This window comes from Molothrus aeneus, chromosome 29 (genome assembly GCF_037042795.1).
Source record: "Molothrus aeneus isolate 106 chromosome 29, BPBGC_Maene_1.0, whole genome shotgun sequence".
NCBI lineage: Eukaryota > Metazoa > Chordata > Aves > Passeriformes > Icteridae > Molothrus > Molothrus aeneus.
In genome coordinates, this window is record NC_089674.1 from 1,409,424 (window position 1) to 1,434,015 (window position 24,592).

The 24,592-nt window shown below is 44.3% G+C and overlaps 1 protein-coding gene across 2 annotated transcripts in view; it reads right to left on the bottom strand.

Moving 5' to 3' along the window:
- Window positions 1–1,578: 1,578 nt before the first annotated feature.
- Window positions 1,579–24,592, bottom strand: part of LRRTM4 (leucine rich repeat transmembrane neuronal 4) — a 131,687-nt gene continuing 108,673 nt past the window's right edge. The window contains exon 3 of one of the 2 annotated variants that reach the window (XM_066567408.1): window positions 1,579–2,991. In XM_066567408.1, the coding sequence (XP_066423505.1) occupies window positions 2,770–2,991 (222 nt within the window). In that variant the 3' untranslated portion in view covers window positions 1,579–2,769. The remainder of the gene's footprint in view (window positions 2,992–24,592) is intronic. The other variant, XM_066567409.1, reaches the window with a different exon arrangement.

Consider the following 24,592-nt stretch of genomic DNA (forward strand, 5'->3'; position numbering starts at 1 on the left):
GAGCCCCACTTCACCTTGTAAAGAGTCCTTTTGTTCTGTTCACTTGAGCTCAGCCCAGTATCTTCTGCTTTGATCCAAAGCAATCCAAATTTTTTGGCTCTTCCAGACCATTAACTTGAGGAAGGTTTAACTTCATGCCATCAACTCATTCTTGGAGCATTTTCTCCTTTATTTTTTAAGGATACAAACAGAAGTTATGGGCTTCTTATCCAGACTGGCACCAGGGGATAAACAGAGGAAACCCAGCAACATTTCAGGCAGAAAACCATGAATTTACCCAGAGATTGTGCCCACAGGAGTTTATTTTGTTCCCACAATTCCCGCTAATTGCCAAGAAAATCTGTAATCTAATGTCAGTTCTAAACATCCTCCAAATCAATGCTAAAATTAGGTTATTTTGAAATAAGGAAATAAAGAAGAGGGAGTTTGTTTAATTTTACCTTCTCTTTCAGTAGCTTTTCCCAGAGCACAGGGGGAAGTTGCATTCAAGACGATTATAAATGAAATTAAAAAAAATAAACAATTTATTCTCCAATATCCACATGCCCAGCAGGTGGGGGGCTAAGGAAAAAAAAACACACCAAGACAAGAAATATTTCTGGGTGACATTTCCTTCCCCAGTCCTGGCAGATGCAGAGTGATCCTCTCAAAAAAGGACGCCAGGATTATTAAATTGCCGTTAATGGTCCTTTAAAATAAAAAATATTTCCATTCTCATCCTTCAGGAGCACGGGAATGTTGTTCCACTCTGGGTATTTATTGGAATACGTCCTCCTGCTGAGCTGGAGCTGGCAGGAATGGGTGGGAGCTCTTTCATTTCCAGCTGCATGGGTCAGTGTTTTAAACTCCTGCTCGGAGCAGCTTTTCCCCTCCGTCCATGGCACTGCCAAGGCTGACAGATCTCAGGAGATCTCATCTGGAAACTCCTCACCTGCATTTTCACTCCATTTTCTTTTAGTTTCCTGCCCAGCACTTAATTCTAAATGCATTACACCTTCCGTGCTTCAGGTTCATTCTGTGCGTCCACGTTTCCCTGCCTAGTCCAGCACATCCATCCCCATCCTTCCTTGCCTTCCAGGGGAAAATAAATCAGTTTTCCAGGTGAGAAACACAGGAGACAATAGAATATTGTGTCTTGTGAGACAGCACTCAGCACTTGCAGGAATTCATTGAGCCTTATGGCCAAGATTTTGCATAACACACCCAAATAAATACCTGAAATAATCACCAAATTCATTCTGTCCTAAACTTTGTCAATGTGTTACTCCCCCTCCAGATAAAAACTCATCCCTCGTATTCTAATCTGAGCTGGTTTAGCTCCAGCTCAATTTTGCAGATGAAAAACCTCCCTTCTTATTAAAACCCCAATTTTAAGTTTAAAATAAAAGGTTGTTTTCCCTCTCTTCCCCTCCACCAGCCCCCAAACCACCTCTTTTTTTAGAGGAACCAAATAAATTGAGCTTCTTCAGACTCAGGTTTGTTTAAATTCGGAACAATTCCCTGATTTCCTTCCAAGAGGGGAGGAACAGGACCCAGCGTTGTCCCCGTGTCACACACCCAGAGAAATCATTCAAACAGTACCGTGGCTGTGGTGTCCCAACCACAAAATAATATGTTTATTTTTTTTTCCACCACTTCTTTTTTTTTTTTGTTTGTTTGTTTGTTGTTGTCATTTTATTGATAAAAACTACACAAAAACTAACTGATCATAATAATTAATAAAAAAACAAAACCAAAACCCAAACCAAAAAAACAACGTTACACATTCTGCTGTGTTTTAGAAATTGTGTCAGCCAGTGAGTTGCACTAAATGCTCTTTAAAAGATTCTCCTTCTGATCCGTTTCAAGCACTTCACTTCCATTTTGGCTCCCAAACGTCCATGAATTTTGTTTAACAAGCACCACTGGCCTGGAAATCTGAGTTGTGACTCCGTTGCAGTATTTCCCCCTTTTTGTTTTGTTTTTAGAGCCCAAAAAGGAATTAGAGAGTGTCAACAATGAAGCACAATGAAGATAAAAAAAAAATCAAAAGCCCCCCTCCATAGTGTACAGCCTGTGTCTTAAATGTACATGCACCCGAGTTTCTTTGTTTCTGCTGCATCAATTGCCAAGGTCCTTTTGGTTCAACATAAGCTTTAATGCCCATGTCTGAAGGTTGAAATATTAATGCTCAACCACTTTAAAAACAACCCAAAAAAAAAAAAACCAACCCCCGAAAGGAAAAAAAGAAAATATAGAGCTATCTTTTGTTGGTTTAAAAAGAACAAAAATAGTCAACGGATCTTTGTAATAAACACTTAATAAGGGAACATGGCTGACCCTCCCCAGAGCCTTGCCCTCCCCACCCCATTTATTTTTACCTGTGGTTCTCCTTCCCTGGAACCGTGCAATGTAGAAAAATCAAATATACAAACAAAACTCTTAATCCATCCCTTTATGTAGCTAGAGTGAAATCTATTTCTTGCCGCTGCCGACGTCGCTGTCGTTCTTTTTAATAAGAACTCGACAATCTCTCTCTCTCTCTCTCTCTCTCTCTTTAATATTTACACCGAGGAATTTGTTGGAAAGTTTAAAGCAAAGGGAAAGATCCTGAAGTTTCTCCACGCCACGAGTTCCGCAGGTTCCGCGAGTTCCGCGGCCGCGCCGCCGCGCCCCCTGCCCTCGGGGAGCGTTTCCCGCTGGAACGGCGGCGTTGGAACGCCTTGCCTGGTTCTCCTGCAGGACCAAAGGTCCCTCCCAGAGCTGTCCCCAAGAGGCGGTTGGCCGGCGTTAGTTGGGTATTCTCTCGATGTAGATGGCGGGGGCGGCGGAGCGCGCGATGGTGGCGATGAAGCTGTGCTCGCGGCCCAGGTCCAGCGTGGAGGCCTCCGCCGGCTCCCTGGACACCGTCTCGTAGCCCTTGTTGACGTGGAGGGGCTTGTGGGCCTGGCAGTAGCCGATCACGGGCTGGTCGTAGCTGTAGTAGGGTAAGGTCTTCATGTGGTGAGGGACCTGCAGCAGAAACGGGAGCAAAGAACGGCAGCTGAGCATCGCGGTCGTGCAGCATCGCCAGAAATCCCAACGTGGCCTCAATCGCCAGAAATCCCAACCCGGCCTCAATCCCCCCCTGGGATCAGCCCACAGGAGAAAGCCCTGAGGGCTCCCAGCTCCCTGCAGCACGTTCAGGTCCCTCTGGGGCAGCGCTGCCAGGCTGGGAGAGCTGTGGGAGGAGGAGATGCTCCAGGGGGATCGTAGAGCCTGTCCTAGAGTGATAAAAGAGAGGGAGAAGGACTTTTAATATGGACAGTGCTGTTACACTGCCAGAGGGACATTGGGATGGAATTCCTCCCTGGGATGGAATTCCCAGATTTGCTGTGGCTGCCCCTGGATCCCTGGCAGTGCCCAAGGCCAGGCTGGAGCCATCTGGGACAGTGGGAGGTGTGGGACCCATGGTGGGACTGGATGGGCTTTGGGGTCTCCTCCAACCCAAACCATTCCAGGATTCCATGGGCAGGTTGGGATGGGATTTTGGGAAGAAATATTGGGAGAGGGGCTGGGATGGAATTCCCAGAGCAGCTGTGGCTGCCCCTGGATCCCTGGCAGTGCCCAAGGCCAGGTTGGAGCCACCTGGGACAGTGGGAAGTGTGGGACCCATGGTGGCACTAGAATGGGGATGATTTTAAGGTCCCTCCCAGCCCAAACAATTCCAGGATTCCATAATCTGTGTCCCCACTCCTGGATCTCTTGCCTGGCAGTGCCAGAGCCGGAGCAGAGGGAGCTGCTCTCCCTCCCTCTCTCCCTTTCCCCAGTCTGTGGGCAGATGCTCAAACTGCTCCGTCCTGACTCTTCTGGATGACCCAGCTCTGGAAACCGAGCCAAGGGGTTTGTAAACCCAGCAGCTTCCAAAAGTGCCTGGAAAGGTGCTGAGTGTTCCCAGAGCACCCAGACCAGCCTGGGAATGGGAAAGGCAGAGGCAGCTGGCAGCAGGGGTGGTGCCAGCACAGCTGGAACATCTGTTCATTGCTTCCAGGACAAAGCTGCTCACCCAAGGTCACGGCTCCCCGCGTTCCTTATCTTCCAACCTCCCCAAGATAAACCCTGTCAAAGCAGCTCCACTGCTGCTCACCAGAGCTGAGCACATCCACCCCTTGTACAAATGTATTTCCAAACCCTGAATCCCAACTCTTCCTTATGTAAATCCTCAGAAACTGCCAGCCCCCCCACCTGCTTTTTTTCTTCTTTTTTTTTTTTTCCCCCTTCCATAAATATTCTACGCTTGCAAATGTTAATCCTACGACTAAATATGATTTATGGCACAACATCAGATACAAATCTTTGCAGATAATTTTATCATCTGCAAGAGATGAGCTGATCAAGTCGAAAGAAATATGCTCTGAGGGAGAAAAACACATGTGGCAGGAGAGAGAGAGGCGAGAGTTGATTCTAACGCTGCCAGCAAACCTGAGCTCATTATAGCTGGAGATATCCTACACATAATCCAATCTTGGAACAAATGCCTTTTGATTTTCCAGCCTGAACTTTAAGTGAAGACCAGCAGAGCTAATTTCTCCCAAATTTTCACTGCTCCGTGTGCTTCATCCCCCACCCCCCCAAAAAAAAAGCATGGAAAAAGCAAAGGCATTAAAGCTAATTGGGGAAACTTTGCAGGGTCAGAGTTCCTCTTGATGTGGATCCCCTGCAGAACGCTGGAGAGATCCCAAAAATCCTTCCAAGAGCTGGAATTCAGCTGCAGATATGATTGGACACGGCAGCTGAGTGGCAGGACGAGCTGCTGGGTGGAATTTGATGGGACAACTGTGCTCGCTCGTGGATTCACAGGAACACGGATCTCCCCTGGACAGAGCAGTATCCGTGCCAGTCCCTGTCAGGGCTGAGCTGGCCTCAGCTTTAAGGCAGCGTTTTTATGGTTCCATAAAAGCCAAGGACTGTTTGTGTTCCGGGGAGCTGAGGGATGGAGGTCCTGGCTGCAATAACACACAGCTCATTAAGCACCTGAGGCCTGGCTGCGGGCTCCAGGCTGAGTCAGGGTGTTGCAGATATAAATTATAATATTGGCTTTTTGCAAATACGAAAATGGATTTTATGTGTGTGGTGTTAAAGTGACTTTGTTAGAGAGATATAGCTTTTATTTCAGATATATATGTCTGAAATATATATATATTTAAGATATATTATATTATATTATATTATATTATATTATATTATATTATATTATATTATATTATATTATATTATTATATTATATTATATTATATTATATTATTATATTATATTATATTATATTAATTATCTGAAATATGTATATTTCAGATATATATTATAATATTGGCCTTTTGCAAACATTGAAATAGATTTTATGTGTGTGGTGCTAAAGTGACTTTGTTATAGAGATACAGTTTTTATTTCAGATATATGTATCTGAAATATATATATTTAAGATACATTATTATTACATTATATTATATTATATTATATTATATTATATTATATTATATTATATTATATTATATTATATTATATTATATTATATTATATTATATTATATTATATTATATTATATTATATTATATTATATTATATTATATTATATTATATTATATTATATTATATTATATGAATTATCTGAAATATATATATATTTCAGATATATATTATAATATTGGCTTTTTGCAAACATTAAAATAGATTTTATGTGTGTGGTGCTAAAGTGACTTTGTTATAGAGATATAGTTTTTATTTCAGATATATGTATCTGAAATTGATATATATTTAAGATATATTATATTATATTAGTTATCTGAAATATATCTATTTCAGATATATATTATAATATTGGCTTTTTGCAAACATTAAAATAGATTTTATGTGTGTGGTGCTAAAGTGACTTTGTTATAGAGATATAGTTTTTATTTCAGATATATATATCGGAAGTATATATATATATATTTAAGATATATTATATTTTATTTATTATCTGAAATATTTATATTTCAGATATATATTAAAATATTGGCTTTTTGCATATATGAAAATGGATTTTATGTGTGAGGTGTTAAAGTGACTTTGTTATAGAGATATAGCTTTTATTTCTGTTGTTAACTAAGCTTAGTCATAGCAGTGGAATGGGTGTTTGTGTTCAAATCCCTGCTGGGATGGGACAACATCCCATGCACACAGGATGAGGACACCTGTGCAGATCTCCAACCATCAGCACCCACCCTCTGAAGGCAGAGTGCACCAAGGCCCAGAAACTGGAGGTGATAACAAAAAATGGAGGTGATAACAAAAAATGGGCTGAAACCTGTCCTTCCCTGGAAAGCAGCTCTGCATCTGCAGGGAGACACAAGGGCTCAGATTTTATTTACTCTGAGGAGACTCCAGGTGACACCCGAGCCCCCAAAAAGCTTTTCCTGGACGTGGCCTTGGCTGTGGAAACTGCTGCAGTTGCGGGGACAATTGTGCCAACCCTCATCCAGGAAAATGATGGAAAACACTGGGGATGCTGTTCACAATACACAAAGCTGTTACTATTCTATTTTTACAGATCCAGAGATCAACAAAACAGATTCAATATCATCCAAGTTGCAGAGAATTAATTTTAGAAGTGTTTTTGTTCTAGGTTCTGAGGTAATTTATTTTTTTTTTCACTCCTGCTATGGAACTAATACCTGAGACACTCAGATATAACCTTGCACAAGTCATTTTATGAGCTGTAAAATGAGAAGCTTCAGTCCTGCCCCTGCTTGTCCTTGGAGTCTGGAGCTCTTTGAGGTGAGGACTGTTTGTGCAGAGACTGAAACAACCCAGCTGTGACCTGAGCTGGGCCTTTTCAGCAGCTCTGGCCTCCAAGAGACAAAAAAAAAAAGAAAATCAGAACAAATTCCAGTCAGGTAAAATTTAAAAAATCCAGACAAATAAATACAGCCCTGGGATTTTGGGGGTGGAGTCCCCATCCCTGGGGGAATTTAACACGGAATCATGGAATGGCTTGGGTTGAAAAGGACCTTAAAGCCCATCCAGTGCCACCCCTGCCATGGGCAGGGACATTTTCCACTGTCCCAGGTGGCTCCAACCTGGCCTTGGGCACTCCCAGGGATGGGGCAATCACAGTTCTCTGATCTGTTGTGACTCTGCACAGCATTTTCTGAAAATCTTCTCTTTAATTTTTCTCTTTTCATTTCCATTTTCATTTCTAAAACCAGTACTGCCCAATTTTTACCTGAAGCCCTAAACATTTTTGCAGCAGGAAAACAGAATCAGCAGGAGAACAAGCCCCAGAATCAGACACACAATGAACATTTTGGGTCTGGCCCTCATGGTAGGACTCTCATCCTTCCCTGGGAGGGTGGGATGGAATTCCCAGAGGATCTGGGACTGCCCTGGATCCTTGGAAGTGTCCAAGGACAGGCTTGGAGAACCTTGGGACAGTGGGAGCTGTCCCTGTCATGGCAGGGGTGGCACTGCATGGGCTTTGAGGCCTTTTCCCATCCAAACCATTCCATTGTTCTATCCAAAATTGTTTCGTTATTCTATCCAAAATTGCAAACAGTTAACTAAGCAGAGCCTGGAGTTGTTCCCCTGTGAGAGCTGGAAGTTTTCAGCGAGTTTTGGGCTCTAGAGGTGGATTAGTTTCCCAATATTGACTTCTCAAGCCCACACCCCACAGATCTCCACTCTAAACGTAATAAATGTTGCATCCAAGCAGCCACACACTTCAAACAGGGCTCCTGTTAGGAGCACAATTCACACAAATCCCCAGCTACAGGAGGAAGACAAAAGATGTAGCGGTGGGAGTTTAAGGAATGCAAATCCTCCAAAATTCAGGGAAATTCTGGCCTGCATCAAAATGGTGTCACCCAAAATTCAAAATGGTGTTACCCAAAATTCAAAATGGTGCCACCCAAAATTCAGGTTGATTTGGGCCTGCATGAAAAGGTGTTACCCAAAATTCAGGTTGATTCTGTTCTGCATTGAAAAGGTGTTACTCAAACTTCAGGGAAATTCTGGCCTGCATCAAAATGGTGCTACCCAAAATTCAAGTTGATTTGGGCTGCACTGAAAAGGTGTTACCCGAAATTTAGGGAGATTCTGGCCTGCATGAGAAGGTGTTATCCAAAATTCAGGGAGAATCTGTTCTGCAGTGAATGGTGTTACCTGAAATTCAGGTTGATTTGGGCCTACATGAAAATGTGCTACCCAAAATTCAGGTTGATTCTGGCCTGCATCAAAATGGTGTTACCCAAAACTCAAAATGGTGTTACCCAAAATTCAGGTTGATTCTGTTCTGTATTGAAAAGGTGTTACCTGAAATTCAGGTTGATTTGGGCCTGCATGAAAAGGTGTTAACCAAAATTTAGGGAGAATCTGGCCTGCACTGAAAAGGTGTTACCCAAAATTCAGGTTGATTCTGTTCTGCATTGAAAAGGTGTCAACCAAAATTCAGGGAAAATGTGGCCTGGTGTTAAATGGTGTTACCCAAAGCTCAAAATGGTGTTACTCAAAATTCAGGTTGATTCTGTTCTGCGTTGAAAAGGTGTTACCCAAAATTCAGAATGGTGTTACCCAAAATTCAGAATGGTGTTACCCAAAATTCAGGTTCATTCTGGCCTGCATTGAAAAGGTGAATTCAAGTCGATTCTGTTCTGCATTGAAAAAGTGTTACCCAAAATTCAGAATGGTGTTACCCAAAATTCAGGTTCATTCTGGCTTGCACTGAAAAAAATATTACCCAAAATTCAGGGAGAATCTGTTCTGCATTGAAAATGTGTTTTACCTGAAATTGAGGGATAATCTGGCCTGGTGTTAAATGGTGTTACCCAAAATTCAAAATGGGGTTGTTACCCAAAATTCAGGTTCATTCTGACCTGCATTGAAAAGGTGTTACCCAAAATTCAAAATGGTGTTGTTACCCAAAATTCAGGGAAATTTGGGCCTGCATTGAAAAGGTGTTACCCAAAATTCAGGGAGATTCTGTTCTGCATTGAAAAGGTGTTACCCAAAATACAGGGAAATTTGGGCCTGCATTGAAAAGGTGTTACCCAAAATTCAAAATGGTGTTACCCAAAATTCAAAATGGTGTTACCCAAAATTCAGGGAGATTCTGGCCTGCATGACAAAGGTGTTTTCCAACATGCCCTGCCCACCTTTCCTCTGACAGCCACCACTGATGTTCAGCTCAACCCTCAGGCATCCAAACGTGCAAATGCAGGTACCCACACTGCAATCCGGATTCTTTGTCTTTTATGTTTCTTTGACACAGCACTGAATTCCATCAGTTTTACTTAGGTTGAAAATGTCTGGGAGTTAATTAGCTGTGATTATCACACAGGGAAGTTCTGTTGAAAAGAAAGAGTTTAGAATTCAGCCTGGAGTTCTGTTTTTTGTAGGTGCAGCATTCAAAACCTAGATTTTTAGCCAAACATCAAGAAAAATCCTTCTTCTGGAGCTTGGAAAGAGGAGCAGTATTACAGGGATGTAACCTCGTCACATTCCCACTGGATTCAGGGAGCTTTCAAGGATTTGGACTGGGGTCTGAGTGATGCAGAGTGACCTCATTTCCAGAGTGCTTTTCTCTCTCTCACCTCTCCTGTGTTGTTAAACACTCACACATTCTTAATTCCTTGCTCTGCCTCCCAACAGGACACCTCAGACAAGCTGGAATCCAGCCCAACATGATCTCCAGGATGTGACACCTCCCTGCCAAGCAATTCCAGGAGGGAAATACCAACTTCTGTGCCCAGCTGCAGCTCCTGCTCGGGTATTTCCCTCTGTGCCCACAGCAGCAGCCTCATCGCAGGGGATCAGGCAGGCACGACCTCCCTGCCTCACTTCAACCAGATGAAATCACCCACCTCAGGCTGAAACAATTCCCTGGAGTTTGTAAATCAAACTTTGGCCGCCCAGGTTTTGGGAACGGGTCTGTGTTGTGGTGGAAACACGATAACTTTGTGCTCATTTTGAAACAGATCCCTCAACATCCATCATCCTGCAGAGCAGGAACAGCAGTCCTCGTGGAGACTCAGGAATGGCCGTGTCTGTCTGGGTGACTCACTGCCAGAATTCCTAACAGGAGACAGGGATGGAGTCTGTGGAAGGACTGGCAAGCCCAGCAGTCTCTGGGGAGAGGTTTGGACGGAGTGGAGTTTGTTTTATCCCTGAAAGGAGATGGTGCAAAGGCTCACGCTGTCACAGGAGCCTCAGACAAATGACTGCTCCAGAAGGAGCCCAAACCCCAGATCCTGGCAGGGAAAATGATGCATTTCTGAGTCCCAGTCTGTCTCAGCTGCCTCAGTCTGGACACCTTGGCATTTTCCAGGCACTGTTTAGAAACTGCAGCTCAAACCCTTCAATTCTGGTGCCTCTGTTTTCCAAGAGGAAGAACACCATGGTTTGAAAACTCAACACCTGCTCCATCCCTCCTGCTGGAGGCTGCCAGGGGACAACCAGCCCTGCCCTACAGGGGACACATTTCCCTTTTTAAACAACAAAAACTCAGCATGAACATCCCTGGTAGCTCAGCATCATCTGGTTTGACATTTGCTGGTAATCTCTAATCCAGGTAAACTAATTCTTGGGGAAGTGCCTTGCCCAGTTAATGATTAGATGAATTAATTACACACAACTTTAGGAGCTGTGGAAACTCAGAGTTACAAAACGTGGCAGCGATGTTTTCTCATTAGCGCTAATATTTAGTCTCAGAGCACCAAGACTTCATTGGTGGATTAGGGGGACACATTTCCCTCTTTAAACAATAAAAACGCAGCATGAATATTCCCTGGTAGCTGAACGTCATCTGGTTTGACATTTGCTGGTAATTTCTAATCCAGGTAAACTGATTCCTGTGGAAGTGCCTTGCCCAGTTAATGATTCCATGAATTAATTACACACAACTTTAGGAGCTGTGGAAACTCAGAATTACAAAATGTGGCAGTGATGTTTTCTCATTAGCGCTAATATTTAGTCTCAGAGCACCATGACTTCATTGGTGAATTAGCATCAGAGCTGTTGATAAATCAAATTCAGAGTTCATTTCCAAGCCGATCATAATTTAGAGTAAAAATAAGCAAGATGTTCTGTGGTAGCGCGGTGATTAGCGGAGCACGCGGCTTCACCTCAGAGACAGATTGATTGGGCACATTAGGCAGACAGAGCTGGGATAAACAATTCCAGCGCATTTCACGCCGCTGAAAAATCACAGGCAACGGCCCTGGAACATCCCTTTGGAGGCAGAGCAGAAAAATATCCCTATTCAGGAAAATGCCCCATCAAGCATTCCCATCAAACACATTCCGAAGGACAAGCACGGGCGCTGAGCTCAGCGCTGAAATATGAGCAGGTCTGTGTGCTCTGCTTCCACTTGGAGCAGACACAAAAGTGCCTGGCTGCCGTTTGGAGCAGGCCTTTTGTTCTTCAGTCCGTGTTTCCTCAGGTAATTCTCATGGATGAAAACAAAAGAATCAGAAATCTCGTTTATTGTAACATTTAGCGCGCGGGCATCAGCGTGCCTGGCTCTGAGGAGGGTTTGTGAGGTCTGCTGTCACCGAGCTGGTCCCTGTGACGCCTCAGCAGCTCAGGAAATCTGCCAGCTGCAGTTTTGAAGTCTTAGGTGAAGGTCTCTTCAAGCTCCTTAATTAGCCCAGGATTTCTGAGAGTTGCTGATCCCACTGGGGTTGGTGCCTCTGTTAGGCCAGAATCTCCCTGAATTTTGGGTAACGCCAAAAGCTGGGGTTGGAGGTGCAATTCCCACAGTCGGACTCCTGCAATTTCAGAAAGTTTCCAATTTACTTCCCACTGCAGACAGAATCCATGGCCGGGCCTCCTCTCTCTTCCTTCCTCCCAAATCACATCCGTGGTCTTTGCCCCCAGGGTTGAGGGAGGAGTTGGCAGCCTCAGGCTGGAGAAAAGGTCCTAGAGGGCACTGAGCCACTGCCCCAAAATCAGGAGTTCCAGAAGAAAAAAACACCAACTGTCTCTTGTTTTTCTCCAGGAAATCCAGGACAACCTGCTGAACATCCACCAGGGGCTGGCATTCCATGTGGCAGATTTGGAGCCTAAATTCTACAAGATTATCATTAATCTTGTTAATTCTTGTATTTCTATGGGGATGGGATCCCAAAATTGGCATGGACTGACAGAAGAGAGGCCTTGGTATGGAAAATGTGGAGAAACATTTTCTCTACATGGGACAAAGATGCTGCAGCCCCCAGTTCCTTCTCCAGGTCCTATTAAAGGTCTATTTGTGGCTCATAAAAAGCCAACTGATAATTAGTAACTACAGGAATTAAACAAACATCATTGTGTTAGATGTGATTAGAGGCACATTAACCTAAGAAATTGCACATCTTGGTAATAAGCAATTTAGGAATCTATGGGATTATATAATACTTCATAGAATTGGTCAATTTAATACAAACTGAATTAAAATACAGCTATTAATTTCTAATTTGAGATGAAAGCATTCACCAGCTTCTAAACCATCTGCAGGCCAGCCTGGGTGCAGCAAAGAGAGAACTTTTATGATTTATTGGGTCACCTTTGCTGAGTGCATTCCAGGTTTTAAAGCCCAGTAACATCACACTGACAGTTCCACTGACACTGTGAACTGAATTTGAAGCTTTCCTCGCCTTGCCTACAGATAAATTCCTAATCCTTCTCTCCAATCACACAAATGCCTTCCCCTTTAAAGCAGAACCTCTCCACGGACTCTTTAACTGAGTGTGTTTTTCTAGAGATCAGGAGAAAAATCATCCACACCCCACTGCTCCCTCCATGGGCAGATTTGATCTTTCAATCAGGAAATGAAAAGGTTTCCCTAAAGGAATCTCCCAGAAAGAAGAAAAAGCCTTCTAAGCCTTGTTATTGTTCCTTGGGCAAAATATTTCTTTTAAATGGCTTGATCTGTTTTTTATGACGTGTCTGGCTCCTGAAGAAAAACCCCACTGATGAAAAACTCGGCATGAGATGCACAGGAACCTTTGATTTTCTGCCTTGGAGGGCTGATCAAATAAACAAATTATCTAGATATTCTAATTAGAAAGCCATTAATAATTGCTTTGAGTGCTCTTGGGATTGTTTCCTCTGGAAGTCGATAGGGATGGAAGCCTGGGGGTGAAACAAACAATGAGTCCCTCAAACACAGCACAGTCCCTTGGAGCAGTTCCTTATCCACAGGTGGAAAAACCCCACTGGGAGCCCCTCCATATCTTTGGGTGCCCAGATGCACAGATTTTCCAAAATTTTAGTCAGCTCAGCTTTTATTTAGACTCTTAAAGCTCATTTTTTCCTCAGGAATTTGTGCTCCTCACTCATGCAGAGCTGCAGACTGAATTGAGTTTGAACTCAACCTCTCAGGCCAGGCCAAAGGTGCCACAAAGAGAGAGCAGAGAAAGGGTCAAGAATCCCATAATGACTCCCCCAGAGCCTTCTCCTGACCCCCAGCACCCCCTGCTTGCTGAATTTCTGCTGGTTCAGCCCCAAAATTCCACGGAGCTGCACCTTCCATGCTATTCCAGGGCCTGCCCTGAAGGCCCAGCTCCATGGAATTCTGGGGCTGCAGCACAGACCTTCCAAAATTTTAGTCAACTCCTGCAGCACAGACCTTCCAAAATTTTAGTCAGCTCAGCTTTTATTTAGACTCTTAAAGCTCTTTTTTGCCCCAGGGATTTGTGCTCCTCACTCATGCAGAGCTGCAGACTGAATTGAGTTTGAACTCAACCTCTCAGGCCAGGCCAAAGGTGCCACAAAGAGAGAGCAGAAAAATGGTCAAGAATCCCATAATGACTCCCCCAGAGCCTTCTCCTGACCCCCAGCACCCCCTGCTTGCTGAATTTCTGCTGGTTCAGCCCCAAAATTCCACGGAGCTGCACCTTCCATGCTATTCCAGAGCATCATGTGGGGAATGGGGGCACATTCTTAAAAAAAAAAAAAAAAAAAAAAAAAAAAATTATGGCAAAAAGGGAAAGGTGCAGTTGCTCTTCCATGTGGTGATCCAAAAGATGGCAACTGCTCCCTCCATTAGTCCCAACAAATAAATCCAGGATTTAATAGGAACATCTGATCATGCTGCTGCCACGGTGACAGATGAAGGAGCTGCAGAATGAGGGGAATAAGTCTCTGTCTCATATTCAAACTCTGCTTTTCATTAGATCTGCCCAGAATTGATGGGCTGCAAAAGAGCTCTCCAGGAATTGATGGCTTCTCCAAAGGTTTTTAAATACTGTTTCAAGTTGTGCATTGATCCTGTACATCAAGAGAACAAAAACTGTGTTTCCTAAAGCAGGGGGAACACGGCTCAAATTGTACAATATTTTGTCCTAAAGGTATGAGAGGGTGTGAAAAAACCACTGGGGATCGAACCACACCAGTGTGAGAAGAAAGGGATAAAATAAATGGGAAATTCTCCTGCATTGTTACCTATTTATCCTAGACCCTAAAGGTTTTGGCTGTAATCAGGTGAATCTCAACCCATTTTGATTAAAAAATTGCTTAGAACCACATTTTTAATTGGCACATTTGTAACTGGCAACAATTCCATTTAATATGGCAATATTAAAAATCGAAATAATATCCACTCCTGCACCCCCAGCAAACTCTAAGAGGACAAAGTCCATAATTTGAAATTCAGTGCTCAATGCTGGCCTAAGAGAGCAGATAATTTGGGGTTTTTCAGTCATCTCAAGGGGTTCTTCTTTACAGAAAATGGGTGTCAAAGGAAGGGATGAGTGGAGGAAAAATGAAATGAGAGAGATGGAAGAGAAAGGAGAGAGATGGAGGAGAAAGGAGAGAGATGGAGGAGAAATATATATATAAAATATATATTAAAATATATATGTATATATATAAAATATATATACTTAAAAGATATTTTATATATATTTAAAAATAAATATATAAAAATATATATGCATATATACATATATAATATATATAAATATATATATTTATAAACATAAAAATATATACATACATATATAATATACATTTTTATATGTATAATATATAAAAATAAATATATATAAAACATCTAAAAATATATATGTATATATACATATATTAGAAAAATAGAAAAATATACATATATATACACACGTACACATATATATGTATATATACATATACATATATTTCTATATATAAATATGTGTATTTTTATATATTATTTTATAAATTTAAATATATGTATATTTTTATATATATATTTTTATATATATATATATATAAAATATATATATATATATACAAGATTAATTTTCTTCTTTTCCCCACTGCCTAGCCTGCATAGCAAGCAAATATCCCAGATGGAATGCACCAATAAGAGATTTCTAAACTGTTGGCTTTAGAGATCTCCAAGCTTGCATTTCTACACGTGCACACAATCCTGTCCAGCTCAGAGCATTCCCCGGGTGCCAGGACGCCCCTGGAGCAGCTGCCAGGAGCCAAACCTGCCCTTCCCGCGCGGGGGTGTGAGAATTTCTCTGGAAAAGCTGAGTTCGGTGCAATCCAGCGGGAAGGAAGCGCCCTCCCCGCCCAGCTGAGCGCTCCTGGATGCAGCCAGGAGAGGGCTGCAGAGCACCTGAGTCACCGCGGGACACGGAACAGCACATTGCTGCTCTCAGGGTGGAAAAGGGAAGTTTGTTTCCTGACTCCAACATTTATAGATTTGCAAAAGTGACAGTGGGTTGGAGGGTGATGTGTGGTGCTGTTCACAGGGGTCCCAGGACCAGGGAAGAGGCGAGAATCTTGACTCCATGTTTCAGAAGGCTGATTTATTATTTTGTGATATGTATTATATTAAAAGAAAATGATGTATTAGAACTACTCTAAAAGAATGGAAGAAAGGATTTCATCAGAAGGCTTGAAAGGGATAGAATGGAATGATAATAAAATCTTGTGACTGACCAGAGAGTCTGAGCCAGCTGGGCTGTGATTGGCCATTCATTAGAAACAACCACATGAGCCCAATCCCAGATGCACCTGTTGCATTCCACAGCAGCAGATAACCATTGTTTGCATTTAATTTCTGAGGCCTCTCAGCTTCTCAGGAGAAAAGATCCTCACAAAAAGATTTTTCATAAAATGTGTCAGTGACAGGGTGACAGTGCCACCTCTCCAATGACACTGGACAAACCAACAGTCCATCAAATTTCTCCTCCTCCATAAAAAAATTCAAAACAATGAGTTACTTACAGAAAATGTCTTGGCAAAAGCAAAGGGAACTTTGAAAATGAGACCTGGATTGCAAGAAGATTCAATCAAATGCGTTCACCAGAAAAAGAAAATCCCAATGAACTCAGGGGTGACGCTGCTCCAGGTCTTGTCCAGCCTGGCCTTGGGCACTGCCAGGGATCCAGGGGCAGCCACAGCAAATCTGGGAATTCCATCCCAGCCCCTCTCCCAGTATTTCTTCCCAAAATCCCATCCAAACCTGCCCATGGAATCCTGGAATGGTTTGGGTTGGAGGAGACCCCAAAGCCCATCCAGCCCCACCATGGTCCCACAGCTCCCACTGTCCCAGGGGGATCCAACCCGGCCTTGGGCACTGCCAGGGATCCAGGGGCAGCCAAGCTTCCCTGGGAATTCCATCCCATCCTCACCCTCACAGGGAGGAATTTCTTTCCCTTTCCTGTCTCTACAGCCACCTGGAACAAACACCCAACGATTCCTTCACTGGTGAGATCCAGGTGCTACTCCCTCCAAAACGCTGGGAGGAGAAATCTAAAGAGAAATAAACCTCTCATAATCCAAAATGTGCTGTTTGCTGTGCCCAGAGGCCTCGACAAGAGCTGGAGCTGCTCCTGGTACCCTTGCCCTGCAGAGCTTGTACTCCAGACAGGAGTGACAGATGAAGGGTGGGAGAAAGGAAAATAGCAAACAAGAAAAAAAGATCTCGCACAGATTGAGGGACAGATTTTTCCACGAGCTAAACACATGAATACAGAGCTTTTATCCCCAAATGACTCCCCCTGTCATGTGGCAGCTCTCTCTGTGTGTGTGTGTGTGTTGGGGAGTGGAGGCAGCCCAGGAGGAGCAGATCTGTGGAGAACAGGAGTTGGTGGTGAGTACACGGTGTCCACACATCCTCACTGCCAGGACTGACACCAGACAGGCTCCCGGCTCCCCTCAGCAGCACCACGACGGGCCTTGATGCTCCCCCAGCATGAGAAAGGTGTTACAACCCAAACAAATCTTTCCCGTATTTAATGTTTTGTGTGTTTTTCCCCCCGAGTTTCCTGCTGGAATTTTGGCTGAGGCTGATGCTGATGGAATCCTTGGATGCCGGGCTCTGGGGTGACCCCAGTGCAGTCACTCAAGGACCACAGTGACAAAAGACCTTCTGAGGGGGTCGCCAGAAGGGGCTTTAGAACTCTCAGAACCTCAAATTCTTGCCCCAAAGTGCAGCAAATTGAGGCCCATAAATTCCTGATACTCAGCCTGCATTTCCATTGGCACAGCTCGAGGCTGCGTGCTCTGGTTCCGTCAGCTCCTGGAGAAAGAGCCCAGCCCCAGCTGGGCACAGGCACCTTTCAGGAGCTGCAGAGAGTGATCAGGTCACCCCCGAGTCTCCTTTGCTCCAAGCTGAACAACCCCAGGGTGACGCAATTGAGTGCAGATTTGGTAATTTCGTGCCTGAAAACTCCTTTAGCTGTGCTGCCCATCCCAGGATCCAGCAGCAGGAGGTTTTGGGAGGGTTTGGAGCACAGCTGCAGGAGCTGAGCCCTCATCTTCAAAGGCAGATCTGACCCCACCGGGCTCAGCTCATTCCCACCAACTGCTTGCCTCCCACCAAAGCTGCTTCCTGTTAATTTGTGTTCTTTTGATGTTGTCAGATCCCAAACCTCCCAGCTGTCCCCCAGCTCCTTCACCTGGGTGTCCCTGCGTCCTTCTCAGACCCCCTTCCCACGTCTGGATCCCAGATTAACGCTCTCCGTCTTTTATCCCACCAGCATCTTTTACAAATAAATCCACAACTTGGGGATGAGGTTCCTGCTCTTTTTTTTTTTTTTTTTTTTCTGAATTCTTCCAGCCAGGGCTTGATCCAAATTCAAGGAAATTAAAAAAATGAGCAAAGAAACTGCAGCCCAAGCACCCTAAACAAACCCAAAAGAGCTTTTGGGTTTGAGACACTAATGGAGATTGGCAGGTAAATGCAAGAGGAACAGAATTCATGTGAAGCCTTTCCAAAGGCTGAGATCCTTGGATACTTTTCCAAGTGCCACATCCAGCAACAGCCCCAGCAGAGCTCAGGGAGCAGCAAATGCGTGTCTGGCAGTGGCTGGGGATGAGAGCAATGTTTTTGAGCAGCCCTTTTCCTGCTGGTGCCATGGGAACCAGGGTGGATCCATCAGTCCTTCTCCCAGGGATGGATCTCAGATCTTGGGATCCAGGATTGGATCCATCAATCCTTCTCTGAGGGGTGGGTTTCAGGTCATGGGATCCAAGGATGGATCTCATCTCATGGAATCCAGGGGTGGATCCATTAATCCTTCTCCCAGAGGTGGATCTCAGCTCTTTGGATCCAGGTATGGATCCATCAATCCTTCTCCCAAGGGTGGATTTCGGGTCATGGGATTCAGGGATGGATCTCAGCCCATGGAATCCAGGGGTAGGTCAATCCATCAATCCTTTTCCCAGTGGTGGATCCATCAATCCTTCTCCTGGAGATGGATCTCAGCTCTTGGGATCCAGGATTGGATCCATCAACCCTTCTCCTGGAGATGGATCTCAGCTCTTGGGATCCAGGGATGGATCCATCAATCCTTTTCCCAGGGGTGGATCCATCAGTTCTTCTCCCAAGGGTGGATTTCAGCTCATGGGATTCAGGAATGGATCTCAGCTCATGGGATCAAGGGGATGGATCCACCAGTCCTTCTCCCAGGGGTGGATCCATCAATCCTTCTCCTGGAGATGGATCTCAGCTCTTGGGATCCACGATTGGATCCATCAACCCTTCTCCTGGAGATGGATCTCAGCTCTTGGGATCCACAGATGGATCTCAGCTCTTGGGATCCACGATTGGATCCATCAACCCTTCTCCTGGAGATGGATCTCAGCTCATGGGATCCAGGATTTCACCGAGATTTCCTCTGCCTCATCAGCAGCTTGAACCCCTCCAGGGAAAATCCAGTCCTCTATTCCCAACCCAGCAACGGGGAGGGGGAAGGAATTGCCCACCTTGGACCTTCCTGCCGCTCACTTGGAGGGAGATTTAACCTGGGTTCCTGAGCCAGGCAGGGAAAGCTTCCCAAGAAAAACTTTGGCTGGAAACTGCTCGGTGTCAATGAGGCAAAACACGACTAATTTGGTGCTTCTGAAGTTTTATTGTGCAATTCCAAAGGAATTTCTCCTCTTCTGTAGCTAAAGCTGGTGAGTAAACAGTTCCTCATAGCTGCCTTTAGTTCATTTACTGTATAGATGGGAAATGTGTTTTGCAGGAAATAAACCCAAACCAGTCACCTATTTCAACCTATGGAAAAGTTACTGCCCCCATTAGGAGCTCACAGGCTCTTCCAGGGAAATATGACCAGGACAGAAAAATGTGCACGGCATTTTTGGAATATCAGAATTTATTTATTTATTTATTTATTTATTTATTTATTTGTTTTTTCAGAAATTAAAAGGAGCAGGGTGAAATCTGGGGGGTGTAATACTTAAAAATTCAAGGCCATTTTGCATCTGTGCTCCAAATAATTGGAGGGCTCAGTGATTCCTGCTTAAATCTGTCTGGGGGCAGCACAGGGAGCTGTTGTGAGGCTCAGGCAGCACAGAAATGACCAGAACATGTTCCAGATGGCAGGGCCACATCACACAGCCCCAAAATCCAAGAAGAGAAGCCACAGCATCCTTTAATCATTGGGACGTTGTTCTCCGGGGAATAACAACCCAGATGGAGCTCAGGGTGGTCGCATCCAGGGGGTTTCCTACGCCTCAAACCCCTGATTTTTCCAACCAAGACACAGAAAAGTGCCCAGCACCCTCTGGGGAAGCCCCTCCTTGCAAAAACCTTTTGGGATTTTGTGGAATCTGAGCATGGAACAACTTGTCTGCTCCCCCCAAAGGCTCCCTGCAGCCCAGCATTCGCTCCACGGGCACATCCTCCCACCCAACAATGGCTTTTCACCGAACAATCTCCCAACAACAACCACTTTGAGTATAATTAAGTAATTAATTATATTTTCTAATCTATTAAGCCTTGATTGCTTATCAAAGCATTCAGCTGGATCGTTTTCCTCCTGTCATTTCCAATTAATTTTTCTTTTTTTTTTTTTTTCTTTTGTTAAGCAAAGGAAAAAGTCTCTCAAACTTCCCAGGGAATCAGGAGCTTCACTGGAGCAGAAAGAGGAATTGCTGATTTTTTTTTTTTTCCCTCCCTCACTTTTGGATTACTAAGGAGGGGATGTGCTTACCAGTAAAAATAAAAAGGTTCTGTTCACACCCAGGCTGATTCCACCTGGCTGCCCCCAGCCCTTCCGCACCTGGTGCCACCTCCAGCATTCCAGAACTTGGATTCTTTCCCACCTGTGTGTGATCCCAGGAATCATTCACAAGCCACAAAAGCATTGCAAGTTTTCCCCTCAGGCTGACCATCTCTTGAGCCCCCCAGGACATCTCACAATTTAACACCAAAGCTCTCAGTGACACCCATTTTCTGCTCTAAATGGCCCATTACACATCCTTAATTAACCTATTTATTTTTAAGCTTATGTGTTAAAGTATAATTCATTTATGTATTCATTAATATATTAATACGTAATATATTATGGATATCCTAAAGAGTGCTGCAAGATCTAAATCTCTTCAATTAAGACTTGGGCAATGATGAACTTTCTCCACCGTGGGCTTCAAGCTGGGCCTGGAATGGGCAGGACAGGGGAAGCTCATGGATGGACAAATTCCATGAGTTTTCCCAGGGGTAAAATCACCTGAGAGAAAGGGAAGAAGGGCCAGACCTGGAGATTTTCCCTTTTCACATCTCTCGCCAGCCCAGCAGGGAATTCCACAGCCCGCAATGGAGTGGGATGGAAGCCAAAAGTTTTGCCAGGTCAACATGGAAAAACCAGAGCTGTGCTGGGAGAACAGCAGGGCCCTTTGCTCCCCTTGCCTGAAAAAAGCAAATATCCACATGGTTCTGTCCAAATGTCTGTCCTGCCCTCCCCTTTCCCCCCAAACGGGTTTCCCTCATCTCTTCCCCATGGGAACAACTTCCCCCTCAAGTGCCAATTCCAATTTTGTTCGTTAATGACCCCAAGATCTGTCTCATGCTAAAAAAAAATGGAATTCTTTTAAATCCCATCTTCCAACAGCAATCAAACAGGAAAACTTTCTCAAAACAACAACAAAAAAAAAATCATCAAATCCAGGGGATTCAGCTTGGAGGGGAAATTCATCTCTGTGTCAATACAGCACAAACAGGTTTGTTCATCCTTCTCGTGGGGCGTTGAAAGCCATTCATTCCAAACCAGGCCCATGGATGTGCTGCCATTTCCAGCTGCTGAAACAACGCTCCAGACAGGCACTAAACTGACTCTGGGCAGTAAATAAATTTCCTGCCTTATTGACTGAGGTGAACACAAAGAGATGAAGCACTAAATCCAGCCCACGGCGTGCCAGCTCTAATCTCAACTTGTCATGCCAGCAAAAATTATATCCAGCTCAGGCCACGGCAGTTCTGCCTCCAAAACATCCTTAATAAACATGTTGGGGGAGATTTGGTCATTTGTGAAATCTTGGGGGAGCTGCAGCTCCTCTGAGGGGAGCTTGGGGTGGGGTGGGGTTGGTTTCAAGTGGCAGAAAGAGAGGAAATGGCCCCAGGATGCGCCAGGGAGGCTCAGGTTGGATTTCGGAAATGGATTTTGCAGTGGAAAAGGTGCCAGGCCTTGGAAGGATTTGCCCCATGGAACTGGTGGGGTCGCTGTCTCCGGGAGGGCTCAGGGTGGTGGCACTTGGGGACAATTTTTAGGGCTGGTGCTGCTGGAGCTGCTGGGGTGACTGGAAGATCTTGAAGGGTCTCTTCCAGTCTTGGTGATTCTGTGAACCTGCAGACCTTAAGCACCAATCCGTATCCAGAATTTTAAATTTTTTTTTTAAATTTAAATTTAATTTAATTTTTAAAATTTTTTAAATCCATGATTTTTCCCATCCTGAAGGATCCCACTGAGCAGCTTACAAGGAGCATTTCAGCCTCAGAGGAGAACCTGTGCAACTCTCAGCGTCCCAGATGAGAATTCAGTCTGAAATGTGGTCTGGGAGCACTAAAACCCCAAATAAACAAATAGGATCGCTGCCATCCCTGCTGTGTCCCTCTATAATTTCACCCCACAGGGACACCTCCCATTATTTCAGGTGATCCAGCCTTGGGGCACTTCCTGGGATCCAGGGGCAGCCACAGCTGCTCTGGGAATTCCATCCCAGCCAGGAATTCCTTCCCCAAAATCCCTCTAAGCTGAAGCGGGAACAGAGACAGCTCAGACAGCAGGTGAACCAAAAATTTCCCACATTTCCACCCCTTTTCAGAGCTTTACTCAGAAACCAACTAAACTTTTTTCCCCTTTTGCTGCTGTGCTGAAAACGGGGAGAAAACTTTGGGAATTCAGCCACTTGAGGCACAAAGAATTTAAAGTCTAAGACAATGTTCTTTTTTGGGCTGGCCCCGGAGGGTGGTTTGCCCTCAGGAACACGAGGCTCACGACTCAATCACACAGATAAAATAAAAACCTGACCAGTAAAATAAGAAAGTGGCAAATAAACAGGAAAATTTGGGTGTTTTAGGTCGCTGCAAAATACAACAGCTCTGGATCCAAATGCTTTTCTCTCCTCCCCACTTCCCACACTCTTGTTCCAGCACAGCATCAGGAGGTGCAATTTGATTTTTCCCTTCCTTCCTTTCATTAAAAAGAATTAATTAAAAAATAAATCAAGACGTAAAAAGATCTAAAAATATTTAGATAAAAAAAAATTATTTAGATATCATTTAGAATTAATTAAAAAATAAATCAAGACATAAAAATATTTAGACTTTAAAGTGACTGGACCTGCTCCTGGCTGGCCTTTGGGGCTTTATTGGGATTTATGTCATGGAATGGCAGAGTTTTTCAATCACATCAGCTAAGAGCTGGAGATAAGATAGAGCCAGAAAAGGAATTACATGGGATATAACCTGTATAATTTGGCTTTCTGGCTGGGGAGAAAAAAAAATAAAAAAAAATCCAAGGCAGTCACTGAAAGCCCGAGTGATTTTAAGATTTCAGCTCTAAAACAATTTATTTACTGGGGGACAAAATTGGGATAAGGATTCAAAAAGTGTCTCTGTGGCTTCAAAAACCTGGGCCTGGTTGTCAGACCTGCCTTAAGCTCCCCAAGCCCAGTTTAAAATCAGAGGGCCCACGAGCACGAAAGCAGCTGGGGTTGTTTGGGGGTTTTGGGGTTTTTGGGGTTCGTGTCCTATCGCGACACCCACGTTGCCCTGATTATTTTTTAAGATTTTCTAAGCCTTCTGATGTTCACATTCTTGTAAGGAACTTTCTCACACTCTTAATGTAAATAATTCTTGTTTTTGCATTCTTTCCTGGAGGAGGAATTTGATGGGCTGTCGGTTTGCCCGGTGTCATTGGAGAGGTGGCACTGTCACCCTCCAATCCACTGTCACTTTTGGAAATCTGTAAATGTTGGGAGTCAGAAATTAAACATCCCTTTTTACCTTGGAGTTCCAGCATCCAGGTTGTTTTATTTCGTGTCCTATTGCGACACCCATGTTGCCCTGATTTTTTAAGATTTTTTAAGATTTTCTAAGCCTTCTGATGTTTACATTTTTGTATGGAACTTTCTCACACATTTTTCCTAAATAATTTTTTTTTTTGCATTCTTTTCTGGAGGAGGGGAAATTTGACGGACTGTCGCTTTGCCCAGTGTCATTGGAGAGGTGGCACTGTCACCCTCCAATCCACTGCCACTTTTGGAAATCTGTAAATGCTGGAGTCAGGAAATGAACCTCCCTTCTCCTTACCTTGAGAGCGGCAGCGTGTCCATGCCGTGTTATTTTGTGTAGTTATTTCATGTCTCATAGTGACACCCCTGCCCCTCACGACCTGGCTCCTTTCCCCCTCTCAGTTCCTCTAATTAAAAAAATGCCCCAGCTCCGTGCGGGCTGCGGAGCGTGCCTGCCGTCCCCAAACCCAATTTCACACAATGACAGCCTAATTAATCTTCTTCTTTTGTTTTTTTTTCCCCCCGCCATCATCCCGAGCTCTGCTCGGCCGTGGGATGTGGGGGAATCTTGCTGAGAACACATCTGTCAGGACTGCAGCACGGAGGGAAGGGATCCAGCAGGCTTTGGGGTGATTATTTCTGTATTTATGGAGCTCTGCTCTCCCAGACGCACGTAGGACGGGACAATCCATCCTGTAATGTCCCGGATTTCTAGAAAACACCTGTGATCCCAGACACCAGAGCATCAGAATGCAGCAGGAGAGGCATTGCCCGGGGAGACATCATCACTCCCACACACAGCTCTCAGGTAGAGAAAGATTGTGCGACTCGGCCAAGGTCACCCAAAAATGGTGACAAAGCTGGGAGCTCAGCCAGCACCTCACGCCCTCAG